General features: G+C 37.0%; 1 protein-coding gene across 1 annotated transcript in view; it reads right to left on the bottom strand.

Moving 5' to 3' along the window:
• Nucleotides 1–20009, bottom strand: part of LOC124555064 — a 704233-nt gene that overhangs the window by 8414 nt on the left and 675810 nt on the right. The window contains exon 70 of the mRNA XM_047128850.1: nucleotides 14133–14244. Within this exon, the coding sequence (XP_046984806.1) occupies nucleotides 14133–14244 (112 nt within the window). The remainder of the gene's footprint in view (nucleotides 1–14132; nucleotides 14245–20009) is intronic.

Raw genomic sequence — 20009 nt, 5'->3', positions numbered from 1 at the left:
TAACTGTTATTATTACAGAAGTAATTCCAGTAATTCCTGGGGCACAGGATGGCTAAACAAATCAGTGATAAGTTACCACACTGAAGAATCAGTATTAGATCAACTGAAGACATCATAATCCCATCAAAAGTATGGTCTAGTGCACTTACTAATAATGAAATTTGTTGTACAATACATTTTCAGCTTTCTTGTCAGGTGAATCTGAGTAAAATATTGAGCTTTTAACACAATATTACATTCACTTTTTCAGAAACAACTGACTAATATGACTGCTATTATGGTGACCATTTATAATTCAAAGCCCTTTGATGGCTTGCAATTAATCTATGTGTAACATCATTATGTCATTCTGGCAGAGATTGTATCCATGTCCATAGCAGTAGCACCACCACTCTCTCATAGGAAAGTAAACAGTCCGGCACATTTCTCTGTGTCTTCTTGGCATCAAGAGCCTGCTTCCACATACCACTAAGATTATAGCTGCTGTCCTAGTTGAAATTGTTCTTGCACATTCTGATTTCTACTGCTTGTTTAACAACAAAATACCCATTTCACAGGATGTACACTGTGGTTAAGAAATGACAGCCCAACAGTGAAACAGTATTTCATTCTAAGAAAAGTAAATTTATTTTATGGCCTTCCCTGGACCACTATGCAATTATACAAAAGTTTATATTATGAGGTATTATTCAATAATATAGTTGAATTCAATAAAAATTCAATAATACTATGCAATGGTTCTGCACACTGATGTGACAAATGTCATGGGATACCTTGTAATATTGTGTCAGACGTACTTTTGCAAGGCGTAACTTAATGTGGCATGGACTCTACAAGTCATTGGAAATCACCTGCATAAATACTGAACCTTGCTGTCTCGATAGCAATCCATAATTGCAGATGTGTTGCCACCTTTATTTGTAGTTTGGTTTGCTTGTCTAGCAATATTTTGTTTTGTATATTTTGTTTTTTAGGTCATCTATTGTAATTTGTAATTAACTTATATTTTCCTTAATTTCTGTAATCCATTCAATGTTGCTCTCACTATTTCACAATTTTCCTTTTATTCTCTTACTCATTTTGTTTTCTGCTATTCTGATCAGAAGTTTAAGAATGAAATGTGTTTCTTCCTGTTTCCACTTCCCTGTATACTGTTTCATTTGAAGCTATTCTCCAATCTCCATTCACTTGATATTGTTTTTTATTTTTTTACAAATGTCCTAATTATTCTTCTTTCTGTCTTTATGTATTCTGCCAGTTTCTGATGTATTAATTGTTTTGAAGATGGCTTCAACTGCATATGTTATTTCTGGGTATGTAGCTGTTTTATAATGTTTTAATTTTGCAGTTGTTAACAGGATTTATTGTTGTATGTGTTTTTGGTGATGTAATTTGCTCTGTTTAATTTCTTTTAATCTATTTTTCTATGTTAGTTTCTCATTTAGGTTGTAAGTTATGGTTTTACATAAATATCTAAATTTATCAAAAACTTTGATTTCCTGTTTTTCTATCGTAATTTTGTTTGCAATTGGTGGTTGAGTTAGCATCCCCCTCCTATCCAAACAGTAATTTTCTGTGAAATTTCTTGTAGCAGTTTAATCTGTTGTCTGGTTTCTTGAACGTTGGCAGCTGGGAGAGCAAAATCACCAGCGAAACCCAGACACTTTTGGAGCTTCTAATTCTTATGTTCCATGGGTTTTCCTTGTACCAGTCTCTTATTATCCCAGTGCACAGTTGAATAGTAATGATATTACACAGTAACCCAGCCTAAGGTCTGTTTTTATGGGGAATTGTTCAGAAATGTCTCTAAACTTGACTTTTGGTTTGGTGTTGGTCTGGATAAGTTCTACTAATTTATTCAGTGTTAGATGATGCCCAATAAGATTTAATACTGAATGTCTATGGAGAGAATCATATGCTTCCTTACAGTCTAGAACTGTTATTGCAAGATATTTTTTCTGTGTCCTGTAATATGCCATTTTTAACTTTAAACTAATGATCTGCTCTGCACAGTTTTTCCATGGTCTGAAACCTATATGGTGTTTCCTACCTACTTTTCTAGTTGTTTCTTCATTTTTCCACATAGCATCTTGGATAACATATTGTATGTGCAGTCTAGGAGAGGTTCCTCTGTAGTTATGCAAATTGCTCTTACCACCCTTCTTGTGTAGAAGGTTGGCGATGGAAATAGCCCAATGTTTGGGGAATTGTTCAGTTATCCAAATTTTTGTTATAGCCTTGTGTAAGGAGATTTTGACTGCATCACTTGAATATTTCCACATTTCAAAAAGATCCTGATCATCTCTACACATCATATATGTATTTATTTTGTCAGCAGAATGCTCCTTCTTGGTGAGATGGGGAAGTCTAACTTGTTGGGGTTCTGTTTTATTGGTGTATTTACATTGATTTGTAAGGGTTATTTTTTTTCATTAACAGAATGAATTTGATTTTAATTTTAACTGAGTAGTGGTACTTTAACTTTGTAAATTTCATTACTTTTATCCATACAGACATGGTATAGTTGCCATCCCCTTTCTCCAATGTGCATGTTTCACTATTTGACACTTGTCTGATTTCCTCCTGAATTATGTTGCTTTAGTTACAAAGTTGCGACCTCTGTAGCAATGTACAAGTCTCTACAGCATTCTACAAGTCTTTGTCTATTCTCATTTGTAAAGTTACGTTGACCTCATCCAGCAATTATATTTCCTTCCTTTATCAAACAGGAGATTTAAATCTCCCAGTAAGATCTTTTATCTATTCTGTTCACAGTTTGTTTGAAAAGTTTCCAAAAATTACTTATCTCTTCTCTTGTTTTTGTTAGATTTTTTTTTCATTTTTAGAAGCATGAGGAGTTATTATTATGTAAGTTGTATTCATTGTTTTAAAAGTTAGAGCAGCAATTTTTGGTGATGTTGCTTGAAAATCAGTTATTGAATCTGTTATTTTTATATTTACTAAAAATCTTTTATTACTGTGGAAATAGTAACAGAGAGAAACCCATTTTTAGCAACATGATTAAGAGTCCAGGGGCCCCACTTTCATCAGGAATGTCCCAGTTTGATGCTATGCTAAATGTTTTCTCGGAAATCTACATATAACAAATAGTTCAGTGGCCCACTCCTGATAGAAGGATAATTAGATCTAGCTAGTGTCCCATCCTGACTTCACACATGTAATACTAAACGCACACAGCCAGATGACTTCTTCTCTGTAGTGGTAATTTTTTTTACAGGCCACTGTCTAGAGTTATGATTAAAATTAGGTAACTGAATATCAACTCCAACTTCTAATCACTTAAATATAACTTAAACAATTTGAGCAGCTCATGCCATGTCAGTTCTCAGAAGGCATGAGTTATTCAACAACTAATATCAGAGTTAGCCAGTTTGCACAAAGTAAACACACATACTGTCCTCCCTTCACATACAGACAGAAAAATGCAGTGGGGACTTTAATGTGTAATATGTATAGACAGACAGATATAGACGTAAATATGTATAGTAAATATGACATATTAAAAATTAATTGTTTGACATAAGTTACTTGTTGATCATTGTTTATTTTACAAGACTAGTTTTGGGCACTGCCTATCATCAGTGATACCTGGATTACAAAAAAGTCACAGTTCTTTCAATAAGTTACTTAGGAGTATATATAGCAATGTTTTATGCACATGTGATTTTTCATATCCTTATAAAGTTACTTGCCTTATATGTAAAGCTTTCTAGCATATGTCAGTGATGATTTTTGATAAATATCTTGTAATAATAGAATTAAATGTTTTATATGTACATAAATGCAGTCAGCATTAGATATTTTTTATGTTTTTATGAAAATACGTGCAGTTGTCATTGGCAATAGCTGTACCTGCAAAGATTATTTTTTATTATATATTAAGCTAAAAAACACCAAATGTACAAGACAAAATATATATACATTCTGATTGAGCTTTGCTGCTCTCAGGAGCCCTCAGGGGATCAACATTAGTTTACTGGGTATGGACATGGCGACACGAGGCTTCCTAAGATGGGGAATGATAAGTGCCAGCAGTTCTTTGTCTCCGTAAGCTCTGAGAATGCTTCAGCAATCATCATACAATGCAGTGGTGGAACATTGTGTGCCACAGGGAACAGGTATCTTGGCTTGACTGCCTGGATTGCAAGGATAGTAAAAAGTCTACAAAAAGTTCTCATTCTTAAGGTGCTGTGTGCTATGTATGCTGATGAGAAGCATGGCTGTTGAGGTGGAACAGTCAGTAGCTGGCAACCTCTGGGAAAACTGCTGCAACTCAGTTGTATAAGGCTTACCTAGGTATGTGGGGCTCTGTATAGGTGGACCTTTATTTCCCTAGCTGCTTGGGGGCAGAGATGGAATCCTTGAAATTTTCTCCTGATTCTGGAATGGGTGGGCTGCTGGTAGGTACCACCACCTAGTCTAACAAGAGAGCTCGTGCAGCTAGTCCTCCTGACTCAGGGACTAATTCAGAGACTATTGTTTCTAATAATAGAATGCATGCTGCTAGTTGAAATGTGTTTTTAATAGAAAAGAAGGCAACTTTCACAAAGTTTCATCTTTCTACATCCAAAAAGGTTAAGAGGGCACTGTTGTCACCTCAAAATCTGTCAAGCAGTTACATAATGGAGCACTGTTGGTTGTAACCTCTAGTCCCCAACAGGTAACAAACTTGCAGAAAGTGAAAAGCCTTGGGGACTATGCCATTGAAAGTAAGGTCCACAACTCCTTGAAGTACAGCAAAGGCTTTGTGACATGCAGGCATTTGGTGGAAATGTTCAAACATTAACTTAAAGCTTAATGAGCCCAAGAAGGCACAGTTGACATCCAAAATACAATTAAAATGGTGGATTGCAATCTGGTAAAGTCAGACTCATTCACATTTACTTTTAACTGTATACCTACACTTTGGGCATACTACTCCTTGGAGTAAGGGAGAAGCCACTTGTCAGAAATTTGGTAAAGCTGCTGACCCTGGGAGTCGCCCTGTCTCGAGCAGGGATTGCAGTGTATATCTTGAAGCATGGAAGATACAAGAGCTTAAAACTATGAAGTGAATCCCATATGATGAGGCAAAAAAGCTGTAAAAAGCTATGTTGTCCCCTGCCTTCGCTACCTCCTTTGCTTCTGTTCTTAAACAGCCAGTTCAGAAGATAGGTGTGGCTACACAAATGGAGGTTGTTAGTGTCAGCACTAGTACCTGCATTTATCAATTTACTTGAACTACTGCAGTGCTTTTGAAGGCCATACCTCTTCCCAGTACATCAGAAAAGGCTATGTTGCCCCTCTAAAGGTTCAGTCTGGTCCACCATCCAGTGCTGCCACTACCACTTCTATGGTTTTGACTCTGGAGCCTCCCCAGGCAAAAAAGCCAAAGGCAGAGCATAAACCTCTAATTAAGACCGGAAGTAAGCAGTCTGTGGATGTTAATGTCACTCTCTTTGACATCTCTCATGATTCATCTTCAGCACCAATGGACTTTGATGTTGGCCTGGGTCCGCAGCTCGTGGTCGTGCGGTAGCGTTCTCGCTTCCCACACCTGGGTTCGATTCCCGGCGGGGTCAGGGATTTTCTCTGCCTCGTGATGACTGGGTGTTGTGTGATGTCCTTAGGTTAGTTAGGTTTAAGTAGTTCTCAGTTCTAGGGGACTGGTGACCATAGATGTTAAGTCCCATAGTGCTCAGAGCCATTTTTGTTGGCCTGGGGTACTCAGCTCACCCAAAAACTGAGCCTCCACCCACTACAGGTTCCCCTCTCCAGCAGAAAGACAGAGTGAAAGCACTATCCCCAAGATAAATGGCTCCCACACTACACTGGAACATTAATAGTTTCAGGACAAATGTGGAGGAACTGATACTCCTAGCACAGGAATGACCCCTGTGCTTGTGTTTGCAGGTAGTGCATTTTAAAATGACTGATGCCCATGTACTACAGGGCTATACTCTTCATCACAAAGATGACCTGACTGGTGAAAGGGCCAATGGAGGGGTTGTTGTGCTTGTCAGTAATGCAAACCACTCCTTTGTTCTCCTTGTTGTTACTGATGTGTAAGCAATTGCAGCTGAAATTCATGTGTGTCTGAGGATCACTGTTCACTGTATTTACTTCCACAAAATGAGACAGACTCTGAGGCCATAACAGACCTCACATAACAACTACCCTGACCATTTCTTCCACTGGGAGACTTCAATGACTATCATGTATTGTGGGGCTCAATCTCTACTTTCCATTGAGGTTGGGATTTAGAGAGCATCATGAAATCTCATCAGCTGTGCATCCTCAACTCTAGCACTCCCACTCATTTCTGTGCTGCTACTGCGTCATCCTCAGCCATACACCTCTCTTTCTGCTCTCCAGTCCTCATGGACTCTGTTCAGTGGGAAGTTACTGATGACCTTCATTCCAGTGACCACTTCCCACTCTGGATTGATCTCTGGATGGAGCTTTCCCTGAAAGGATGCAGCCAAGACAGATGATTGGCAGAGCCACCTGGATGATTTTCAGCCAGCTGGCTGTGCTTGACCACATCACACAAGGGTTCCACAAAGCCAATGATGTCTTTGTCTCAAAGTCCTCAGGTCATTTATGGAGGCAACCTGTCCCTTGGTGGACTGATGAGTGCCATTCAGTAAGCCAGGTAAGAAATATGGCTCTACGATGGTTTAAGTGACACTCAACAGTGGAAAACCTCACAGGCTTTCGAGTGGCAAGGGCCAAGGATTGATGCATTATCATGGGGAGCAAGGAAAGGACATAGGAAGCATTCCTGGTCTCCATCAACCATTACACTTGTTTAACTACAGTATGGGAACCCATCAGGAGGACTTCTGGTAAATACAGTTGGTCACCTACAGCAACGTTGAGACAGGGGTGCCTCCAAACACCACCTGGAGACGTTGTGCAGACAATGGCAGAGCATTTCATAATGACTATTATAACTGCCACTGCCAGCTAGGATCTAGTGTGCTGTCATTACTCACAGAGTTTGGAGTCCTACAATTGCAAACTCTCCATGTGGGACCTGGATTTGGCACTCAGTGTGGCTCGTGATGCTGCATCTGGTCATGACAAACTCTAATGCAGCACATTGCAGAACTTGAAAACAGCATCAAAGGAAGTCACCTTACAATGTTTTAATTCAATAAGGCAGACAGGTCGTTTTCTCAACTCCTGGACAGAGGCAATTTTGATACCTTTCCTCAAACCAGGAAAGGACTGAACATGTCCCAATAGTTACCACAGCATGACTGAGGAAAGAACTTGGAGCAAATGATTAATCATCATCTGATCTGGATGTTAGAGAGCAGGCACTCCTAATTGTTCTCCAAGTGGATTCAGGAGATGTTAATCATTATACAAGCTTAAAGCATTCATACTACTTATCTGTTCGAACAAATAATAAAGCATGTTAGTTCAAGAAACTTTTTTATCCTACATTTGTTGTTACCATTAGATACTACTGCATGAAAGCATCTTAACAACAGCATCTAAAATGGGAGAGTAACCTCTTGAAGATCACACAATCTGAATGCAGTCATGCAGTCTCTCCAGAGAGACTAGTATACTGATAAAGAGTGTAAACACACCCATAACAGAAACAGGCAGCAGAACAATGAAAGAGGCTTACAACTAGTTAATAGCAAATACTTAATCTTGCAGAGACTTGTATTATGCATTGCCATATATCACAATGACTTACAAGTCTCAGAAGATGAGGCACCAGTGCATGTATAAGTTTACCAAAAAGCCCAGGTCTGCTTGGTTTCCACTCAGAAATGTCTCTAATTGTGTTTACTTACATATGGGATTGTTAGCACGCTCTCATTGGAAATGAAAATGAGCCTTTGGCATCACTGGCCGGGATGATAAAGACAACACAAGACACAGTCCAGTCCCTGAGCAGAGAAAATTCCTGACCCACCCAGGAATCGAACCCGGGCCCCTTAGGACGGCAGTCCGTCACGCTGACCATTCAGGTATCAGGGTGGACACTTTCATTCAATATTGTGGCATTGCATAATCTTTTGGGACAATGAAACTAAGCCAAGTATTTGTTCTACAAAAGGATGCAATAAGAATAATGTGTAAATCTGATAACCAAACATCTTGCAGAAGCCTCTGCATGGACCAAGGGACATTGACATTGAACATCCAACACATATAATTCCTACAGGTAATGGCATCTGTAGTTAATTAGAAGAGTGAGTTGAGAGTGACCTGAGCAATTCACAGTGAGAATGCCATAAGTAAAAATAATTTCCATATAAAACAACCTTTCTAAAATAATCACGCCAAGTTGTTAAAAGTTTTGTTTTATTACTCTGGAACTCCAAACCTGACAATGCCATGCTATAAGCCAAGGCCACAGATTCCCATTGTGGTACGTAATCATGGTTTACATTTTAAAATTATAGTCATGTTGTATTCATCAGAAAAAATAAAAGTTCTACAGAATAGTGACCATTTGGTTGAAATTAGTTGCAAAATTATAAAAAAAACTGTGAACAGCTTGTTGCGATTATTGTGTATTTTATACAAGCTATGCTATATACTCTTAAGAAGAATTTCCATATAGTCTATGATAGGCTAATAACACATCAGGCAATAAATTGAAAATCTTCAGATAGTCAAAAACAGATTAAAAGAATACGTCATCACACTATTTGGACTCCTCAGGGATGCAATTTCCACATAATTATAACATTTATGTTGGCAGATCTTGACTTTGTCAGTCTATAGACAGCTGATAAAAGATATATGGAAAGGTACATAGATGATTTGTTTGAAGTATAGTAAAAGAAGCACACGAGTAGTATAGGAGGAGGTGCAATGGCTTTTTTTCAAAGAAGCTGTTTCTCTGCTAAAGTATATAAACATATACACTGAAGTACCAAAGAAACTGGTATAGGCATGTATATTCAAATACAGAGATATGTAAATACACAGAATACAACGTTACAGTTGGCAACACTTATATAAGACAACATCTGTCTGGTGCAGTTGTTAGATCAATTACTGCTGCTACAATTACAGTTTATCAAGAGTCAAGTGAGTTTGAACATAGTGTTATAGTTGGCACGTGAGCAATGGGACACAGCATCTCCAAGGTAGCGATGAAGTAGGGAATTTCCCGTACGACCATTTCATGAATGTACCATGTATATCAGGAATCCAGTAAAGCATCAAATCTCCGACAGCACTGTGGCCGGAAAAAGTTCCTGTAAGAATGGCACCAATGACAACTGAAGAGAATTGTTCAACATGATAGATGTGCAATCCATTGGAAAATTGCTGCAGATTTTAATGCTGAGAAATCAACAACTGTCAGTCCATGAACCATTCAATTAAACATTATCAGTATGAGCTTTTGGAGCCGAAGGCCCACTCCTGTGCACTTGATGTCTGCACAGCACAAAGCTTTACGTCTCAACTGGGCCCGTCAACACTGACATTGCACTGTTGATGACTGGAAACATGTTGCCTGGTCAGATGAGTCTCATTAAAAATTGTATCAAGCGGACGGATGTGTACAAGTATAGAGACAACCTCATGACTCCATGGACCCTGCATGTCAGCAGTGGACTGTTCAAGCTGGTGGAGGAACTGTAATGGTGTGGGGCATGTGCAGTTGGAGTGATATGGGACCCCTGATACATCTAGATGTGACTCTGACAGGTGATACGTATGTAAGCATCCTGTCTGATCACTTGTATCTATTCATGTGGATTGTGCATTCCAGCAGATTTGGACAATTCAACAACCCACACATCCAGAATTGCTACAGAGTGGCTCCAGGAACACGCTTCTTAGTTTAAACACTTCCGCTGGTCACCAAACTTCCCGGACATCAACATTATTGAGCATATCTCGAATGCCTTGCAATGTGCTGTTCAGAAGGGATCTCCACCTCCTCATACTCTTATGGATTTATGGACAGCCCTACATGATATCAGACAGGTGTACCAGTTTCTTTGGCTCTCTAGTGTATAAAGTAATTTTGAAGTAATTTCATAATATCTGTTGTTATTAATATGAGTAGATTCACACTAGTGATAATTTGTTATTAGTATGCTTCACATAAGCAGTGCCTGGTTCTGCCTATTAATGTTTAACTTGACTCCTTCCACATTCGTGAAGGCTGTCCTTCATGATGGGATCTGTAGGACATGATGTATGAAGAGAAAATGAATGCATGAATGGTATCTGTATGTCTATGTTTTAATACAGAGTCAGAAATAAAAAGCACATATTCATGGTCCAATGAAGCTAATTTGGTGGACAATCTCAGAAGAATGAGCAATACTGCAGCTGAACCAACAGCAACACCAGGAGCTGAAGAGCCATCAGTAGCAACAACAAAAGTGAATATGCAGTCAGGGTCATCGAGGAAAACACCAGAAACAGTTTTAGAAAAGAAGAAGGTATTCACAGTCAGCACTAAGTCACCAACAACATCCTATGCAAATATCTCGTCAAGTGCCACAAATCAGTAAGCCCGCGACATCCAAGTGGAAACAGCAAAAAATGTGCAGCCAAACTCCAAATCAGCACCACTGGAAACTGTGACAAGATCTTCAACACGAAAACGCAGACCTCCAGCCCACAGCCAGGATTTTTTATGGGCAAGAACACCAGTAGCTCCCTGCTAGCAGCAAACCAAAGGAAAACAGGTGCAGAGCAAAATTTTCATGAACCAAAACTACAAGAAAACCCGGTGAGTGGTGTCAAAAATCATTCCATTGGAAAACAGTCACTATTATCCTTTAAAATATTACACTATAATATGCAGTCAGTGGTTAATAAGTTACTAGAAATAGATCTCTTCCTAAAAACAAAGCCACACTTAGATGTTCTCTGTATTACTGAACACTGGTTTACAGAAGACAAAATTAAAATAACCCCACTTGGCGAATTTACTCTAGCTGGTTATTCTTGTCGGAACAAAAGTAAGGGAGGTGGTACAGCAATCTATGTCAAAAAATATTTAAGATACAAAAGCCTCACAAAGTACAATAATATGCAAATAGAAACAGACTTTGAATTCTCCTTAATTATCTTAACAGACTATAACCTATTGATACTGAATGTATATAGAGCCCCTGATGGAAACATCCAAACCTTCAAACACTCCCTCGAAGCATTACTCACAAAAATTCACTCACTAAACAAAAATCTATTAATAAGTGGAGACTTTAATATTGACTTCCTCACACCTGGAAAAAACAAAGACGAATTGTTGAATATTACAAATTCATTCAACCTATCCCCAACTGTAAACACACCAACCAGGATCACAAAAAATTCAAAAACAGCTCTAGATCAGATTTTCATAAACACAGACAAACTGCACCACTCAATCGAAGTCATCAGCACAGGTTACAGTGACCATGAAGCCCAAATACTAACAGCGAATTTAAATTACATAGGACAATATCCCACAATAACTAAAATGCAAAGGCAATTTAATGATGATAATATAAGGCTTTTTAACTATCTGTTAAGGGCTGAAAACTGGGCAGAGGTCTATAAAGAAAATGATGTAAACTACATATTTAATTCCTTCCATGAAACATTTCTCCAACACTTCAATACTGCATTTCCACTGAAATCCAGGAAAATCGGAAACAAACACACAAACTCATGAGTAAAAAAAGGGATAAGGATTTCCAGCCAAAAAAAGCGTGACTTAAAAAATCACATGAAACACCATGACGTCGATGATCAGTTTAGGTCATATTGTAAGACCTATTTTGCAATCTATAGGAAAGTTATCCAACAAGGAAAAAAATTATACAATGATAAATTTATAAAGGAATCTAACAATAAAATGAAAGGCTTGTGGACAGTTGTAAAAAATGAAACAAACAGTAAGCAGCATGTTATAAACAAAACATTAAAACTAAACCTAAATGATGAAGTCACAGCAGATCCCCAAAAAATAGTAAATGGTTTTAATGACTATTTTAGCAAAATAGCAGAAAACATGATAAAGAACAACTGCCACAGACCAAATGCTCAACACCAAACAGTAATAGAAACCGCACCGGTACAGGCATCAATGTTTCTTCACAAAGTCTCCAATCCTGAAGTACTTACAGTTATAAAAGGACTAAAGAATAAGTACTCCAGTGGTAGTGACAATATTCCTGATTTAATTGTTAAGAAATGTGGAGAATCCATTGCAGAACCCCTAACCCACATAATAAATGCATCCTTTACAAACGGAGCTTTCCCTGACCAACTAAAGACTTCTAAAATTACCCCACTTCACAAAAAGGGCTCTAAAAATGATGTAGCCTATTACGGACCCATAGCACAACTCAGCTCATTCTCAAAAATATTTGAAAAATTATTTTACACCAGATTGGAAGACTTTACTAATAAACTATCCTTATCGACAAAACACCAGCATGGTTTTAGAAAGCAAAAGACAACTACCACAGCTATTTATGAATATCTCAACGAAACCTTAAAAGCACTGGATAATAAGGAAATCACTACTGGTATCTTTTTAGATTTATCCAAAGCGTTTGATGTAATTGACCATACCATACTCCTTAAGAAGTTAGCAAATAAAGGTATAAGAGGAATTGCAAACAAATGGTTAGAATCTTACCTGTCAAACAGATTTCAAAAAGTTGAAATTAATTTTGAAAAAAGAATACAACCACCCATCAATCTACTGTCCACTCCTCTGACACAATGCCTATTAGATATGGTGTGCCATAAGGCTCAATCCTGGGACCCATACTGTTTCTGCTATACATTGATGATATAAGCACAAAGCTTGCTACAGGACATACCACACTATTTGCCGATGACACAAGTATTCTAATAACGGGTACTGATACAGAGGACCACAACCAAAAAATTAAACCGCTTATGTCGTCACTCAGCAAATGGTTCAACAAGAACAAACTGATTATAAACATACAGAAAACAACCTACATCAACTTCAGACTCTCATCCCAAAAACATGAAATGCCTGATGTGATTCTAAATAACGAAGAGCTTATGTGTGTGGACTCTGTCAAGTTTCTTGGCATATGGCTTGCAGAATTTCTTAAGTGGGAGACACACACAAATTATATCTCAAAAAAGCTCTCAACTGTGTGTTACATTTTAAGGATACTCAAAAAATCAGTCACAAAATCAGTTCTCATACATATATATTATGCTTACTTCCATTCTACATTACAGTATGGAATCATATTTTGGGGGAACTCACCTGGAGGTAGATATATTTTCAAAATGCAAAAAATTTTGCAATACGCATAATATGTAATCTAAGACATAACGAATCATGCAGACAACATTTCAAAACAAATGGCATTATGACACTGCGCTCTGCTTACATTTATAATATCGTCTCATTTGTCAAGTCATACCTGTTAAACAATGACTGCACACTAAAATTCAATGGAGATATTCATAACTATGCAACAAGGCAGCAATCTGACCTACATATGATTCAGTCCAGAACTACCTGCTACCAAAAAAGTGTTTTAAATGTTGGGATAAAAATGTATAATAATTTACCCAATGAAATCAAAGCAACAAAGAACCCAAGAGCCTTCACACATAAGTTAAAAAAATATCTCTTGGACCATTGCTTTTATGCAGTTGATCATTTTTTTGAAATGGGTTAAAAATGTAAAAAAATGATAAATGTTCAATTAGGTCTGAAAATTATATACTGTGCATGTCTATGAAATACACTGGACTACTTTACTATTACATTTGTATTGGCTGTTTGTATTTTACCATACAACATTTGCATTTACTGTTTTGTTAAAGATAGCTAACTTCCTCATTGCAAAATAATGTAAAATCAATTTATTAAATATTACCTGCAAATATGTTCCCTTGACGTATCCAATACCGTATGTAAAACCTTACATCTCTTTGATTTGTATTAACTGTTTTGTTGAAGATAGATAATTTCCTTGCTACAAAATAATGTATACATCAATTTGTAAAAATTACTGTAAATAGCTCTCTTGACCTATCCAATATCATATGTACAGCTGTACAATACTATGATTGCCTGGATCAATAAAAATACAATACAATACAATACAATACATTTGGGGTTTTAGAAGTTGCTCGCTTACCATACAATATTTTTTGCAGGCGTGGTTTTTCAAATCTAAATTCCTCATTCATGAGAATGTGGAGAGTAATACCATGGTCTAGAAGGCCCTGGTGGAGTGCAGAATAATCCAGCTGAAAACAACCATGAAATATGTAGTACTTTCCATTTGCTTTTAGTAAACTACAATATTTTACGAACTGAAAAATATTAACGTAATGGCATAAAAATTTTGTTTCCATAATTGAATTATTTTTATTCAGATGCAATAATAGCTTGACACAATTTTGTGTTGAAATGTTGCACTTAACACTATTACTGTTTTCCTCTTAAATACACAGGGTGTCCAAGGAGGATTGGTCAATATTCAGGGATATGACAGGAATGATCATTCAAAGCAAAAAATTCTAGTAAAAATAGGCTCTAAAATGGATACCTTTAGAGCTGTGATTACTTCCTCTTCGATAGTGTGAAACAAATCTCTTTTTACTGTGAGCTCTGTAATTTCCATATTTTTGAGAGGTGATAGTGTCAACCAGAAACAAGAAAAAGGTCCAGTAAATATGGCCTCTGAAGTGCATAACTTAAGAGCATGAGCATTTGTTAATCTTTGCTGGTGTGCAAAATGTCTCTTCTGCAGAACAGCTGCACATAGATCTTCGGGTATGCATTTTAGATCCTAGACCATATTTTCTTGTTTTGTTTCATACTAGGTCCTCCCAAAATACGGAAAGCAAGGAACTTACAGTAGAAGAGATGTGTTTCACAGTATCAAAGATGAAGGCTGCGTGGGGTAGCTGTGTGGTCTAGGGTGCCTTGCCATGGTTCGTGCGGCTGCCTCCATTGGAGGTTCAAATCCTCCCTCAGGCATGGGTATATGTGTTGTCCTTAGCATAAGGTAGTTTAAGTTAGATTAAGTAGTGTGTAAGCCTAGGGACCAATGACCTCAGCAGGTCCCATAGGAACTTACCACAAATTTTAAACATTAAGGAAGGCTCATACTCCTTAAGGAATACATTTTAGAGCACATGTTTTTGAGACTTTTTTGCATCAACGTGCCATATGCCTAAATACAGACCATTCCTCCTGGGACACCCTTTATACCACCTCAAACTACATCATCTCTAATGATCTCATTTTTGATCGGTTATTCAACTCTAATACTCCTTCTACAAATTACATGTGGTGTATTTTCAAGAATCATATGTCCTCCTTGTTAGTACATGTAGAACTAGTTTGATACAATGCCTTTCTCTACCTAATTTTAGAGTATAATTTATTATGAGGCCTGTACAGAAAGTAAGATTCATTTGTATTTTGTTCCACAACAGCATTACAGTCAGTTTGGAACATATGTGTTAGTTGCTTTGAGTCAAGATGAAGTAGATGACACCACTTTGATTTCTTTGTGGATTGTTTATGCTGATAGCGCTTGTTTGGAATGACAAAGTTGATTGATGTTGGATCAGTAACTTGTTTTCAGAATGCAAGAAACAATAAATGACATTTGACATTCATCGACAGATTTGTGAGGGTTATGGAGAAAATGTGATGAGTGATTCAATGGTAAGATAGTTCAGATAGGTCAATGAAGAATGCCATCAAATGTATGAAGACAAACAACGTGGGTGTCCAAGTTTGGTCAACAAAGAACTGGTTCATGAAGTTGAGGAACTCACAAAGGAAAACTGCTGCAATTTTACAATATCTTATCTTTCTATGAACTCTCTGAAAAATTTCAAGATCATTTCTTCATGAAATTGTTAATGAAAAAGTGAATTTTTGAAAACTGTGTTTTCACTGTGTGCCAAAAACTCTTACAGAGCAACAGACAGAATAATGACTGGTTGGTGCACTTGACTTTCTGACATGTTACAACAAAGAGGATGGTGATTTTCTAGTGGATGGTGGTGAGACATTTGATTTATTGATCCATTTTCATCTAAAGCTGCACACTGTGCAAGAGATATTTGGATTTTTATGTTAATATTAGCAGTTTTACATATAATATACCTTTGTACATAATAACACACATTAACATACCAATTAATGATGAATACTTAAATAAATGTTGTATCACTATATACAGAGAGATAATATACAAATGTTCTTCTGTACGAGACTACATTGGGTTAACATAGAAAAAATTGCTTTTGTAGGTATTCATTTACTGTGTAAAAGCATTGATCAACCAAGTACGACTTCAATTTAGATTTGAAGTGACCAATGTTTTGTATGTGTTTAATGGTACCTGGTAAGGCATTGTATAGTTTGATACTAGGATGGAAAAGACAGTTTTGAAATAACTTTGTGTTGGCACTTTGAACATGTACATCCAATTTTTGTCTTTTAGATGTTCTGAATAAGAGTTTAGCGAAAAATTTTTTCCCGTTTTAAAATCTTTCCGGACACCTCTTTAGTACATTACATTCTGCACAGAAATTAGAGTCATCTTAGATTTAAAAATCTAATCAATTGCCATGCTTCATTTCTGACTGTATCACTATTCGGCATCAGAATAATACGAATATAAACATGATATGATATCTATATACTCCCCGTTTGCTGTTGTCTCACACTAGTTTTGTAGTTTATTAGGCAGACAGGATTTAAATGAGATAGCAGCAAACACGAAAGAATACATGGCAAAATGTTTATATTCGTATTATTATTATGGTGAAGAGAATACTGCATGTAATTCACAATTCATAAAAGTTCCTATTAGCAACCATCTCTTCTCACAGGTAGGAAAAAATTCAGAACGCAGAGTTGGCCATGTTGACAAACATCCCAAACAGTCTTGCCAGTCAGATTTTCGTAGTACATTGAAATGCTGCTACATTCAAAGATGAACAAAACGGAATTTGTATTTACTTCATTGGATAATGTATGAAAATGCAGTGGTCGAAACTCAGGGCGGAGAAAAAAAGCTCTTCTTTCACCTTTTTTTTAATTTATTTACTGACGCAGAGGTTTTGGTGCCAGTATTTATCTTTGTGCCTGCGAAGCGCTACATATATTCGACGACAGAAGTTAGTTGTGGCAGCACCTACCAACGTTTTTCAGAACTTCTTCCGCTTTGCACTCGATTCTAAGCCGCAGACGGTTTTTTGGATTACAAAAACCGGAAAAAAAGTGCGGCTTGGATTCGAGTAAATATGGTATATTTTCAAGTATATATATGCAAGGTGCAAGGAAGTGGCAGGATCATCCTTTTTTTTTTAACAATGGTCTACATGATTTGCGATTATCTACCCCTTCCATTATTCTTATATATTTTTTTAAAATTTTGTATGTTTTGATGACATCCCATACCGGAGGTTAGAGTGACAACTTCGTAATATACACACTGAACAGTGTTGTAGCTGGTACAATTTTTTAATGTGTGTAACACAAAACAAGAAGTACTTAATTTTTTGTTCATTTGCTCAATATGTGTTTTCCATTTCAAGTTGTCTTGTAGATAAAGTCCAAGAAATTTGGTACAGGATGTTTTGGTAATTGTCTGTCCATTTGGGTGATATTAGTTTTTTTTTTTTTTTTTGGTGCTATGTGTATATCCATAGCTACAAATGGTTCAAATGGCTGTGAGCACTACGGGACTTAACTTCTGAGGTCATCAGTCACCTAGAACTTAGAACTACTTAAACCTAACTAACCTAAGGACATAACACACATCCATGCCCGAGGCAGGATTCGAACCTGCGACCATAGTGGTCGCTCATTTCCAGGCTGTAGCACCTAGAACTGCTCGGCCACCCTGGCCGGCTCCATAGCTACAGATTTCTAGTGTTTATTATTAACTCATTGTTATCAAAGTAACATGTTAGCCTGTCAGTGGTTTCTCTCATGTTTTTACAAGAGTTTCTTCTGAGTTTCCTGTAACTAGAACACTTGTCTCATAAGCAAATTGAAATATTTTACTGCTGTCATTGCTTATGTTTAGGTCATTTACATAGAGTGAGGACAGAACAGGACCCATTATTGATCCTTGTGGCACTCCATATTTAACAGTCAGCAGTCAGTAGCTTGGAATTATATGTCCTAATGACATTATCCCTTTCCTGATCTATTCCACATATTGTTCCCTGTTCTTAAGATAAGAGCTGAGCCAGTTGTTAGCTGTTCCCCTACTGCCAAGATTTTCTGGCTTGTGTAGCAATTTGTCATGATTTATGGTGTCAAATGCCTTTGACAAATCTAAAAATATGCCTATGGTAAGTACTTTGTTGTCTAATGCTATCAGTGCCTCTAATACAAAGGAGTGAACTGCTGATTCAGTTGAACAGTTTGCTCTAAATCCATGTTGAGATTCTGACAGAATGCCATTATCCTCTAAGAAGTCTGTTAGTCTCTTATTGAAGAGTCTTTCCAATATTTTTGAGAAAACAGACAGAAGTGCCAATGATCTGTAGTTGGAAATACTGTATCATCTTTGTTTCCTTTCTTGTATAATGGCTTTACTTTTGCCATCTTCAAACATGAAGGAAAAGTTCCTGTAGCAAAAGATAGGTTACATAGGTCAGTTAATGGCTCAGTGATCAAGTCCCCACATTTCTTTATAATGAAATCAGGTATATCATCTAATCCTGCAGAGTGTTTCATTTTGAGAATTTTTAGTGTAACCTGTAGTTCTTCTACATTTGTTGGGTACAGAAACATTGATTTGCTTGACACTTTTTTTGCCTGTTTTCTACCGCAGGTCTGTTCTAGTAGTTTCTCTGTTACATTTATGAAACAGCTCAATCAAAACAACAATCAGTAGAATATAAGCACATTGTGTCATCAGTAAAGACTAAAGCCAAGCAAATCTTGACACCTTGAAAAGTCATGAGCACAGTCACTTAGGATAGACACTGTGTTCTACCTGCACATTTTATACCACATGGTGAAACAATCAATGCAAATGTTTGCTGGAAAATGCTTGTGAAACTGCACTGTGCAATACAGAATAAGTGCTTCACATAGCTCACAAACAGTGTTGTTTTGATTGATGACAATGCCAGACCTCACACTTTGAACAAGACATGACAACTCTTACAGGACTTCAACTGTAACTGGTTAGACCACACTCCATACAGCTCTCCCATCGGCCCTAGAGACTTCCATCTCTTTTTGCACCAAAAAATGTTACTTATTGGTCAAAAACTGATGATGAGCTCAAAGATGATAAGCTCAAATAACACCTTACCACATGGTTGATAACAAAGATAGCAACATCCTATGACAAATCTCTGTTGGTCCATTATGGACATGGGACATTGGCTGGTTAAGTAATTGTCAGTGTCAATGAAATTCACCAACAGCTGTGTAGCTTAAGATGTTATTTTATTTTATTTTGAAGGCTACCAGTTTCAGCATTTCATTATGCTATCTCCAGGCTTGAGGTGGTATAATGAAATTCTGAAACTGTTAGCCTTCAGAATAACATATCTTAAGTTACATGGCTGTTGATGAACGTTCACAAAAACATTGTGAAGAGGCATTAACTCATCTCCATTAACATAATAACCATAATTAAATAACAAAATATAAAAAGTGGCTGCAAAAATGAAACTTTTTTCAAGGAAATTTCTAAAATGAAAAATAATGCAAATAGATAGATAAGAAATCTACTCACCAAGCAGCTGTAGGGGGACACGCATACAAAATGATTTAACTTGCACAAGCTTTCAGAGCCAGAAGAAGGAGCCACTGGCTCTGAAAGCTTGTAAAAGTTAAATTCTTGTTTATGTGTGGTCCCCTACTCTCACTTGTTGAGTAGATTGCTTATCTATCCATTTACATTATAATATCAATAACTGATACTATAAGAAGTTAGCTATAAGTGTTACTTTCTCATGTTATATACCTTAACATAAATTCAGAGCACAGTTATTCATTATTTGATGATTTAATA

This window comes from Schistocerca americana, chromosome X, assembly GCF_021461395.2.
Source record: "Schistocerca americana isolate TAMUIC-IGC-003095 chromosome X, iqSchAmer2.1, whole genome shotgun sequence".
Classification (NCBI taxonomy): Eukaryota; Metazoa; Arthropoda; class Insecta; order Orthoptera; family Acrididae; genus Schistocerca; species Schistocerca americana.
Note: the sequence above shows the minus strand (reverse complement) of the source record. Positions and strands in the feature narration are given on the sequence as shown.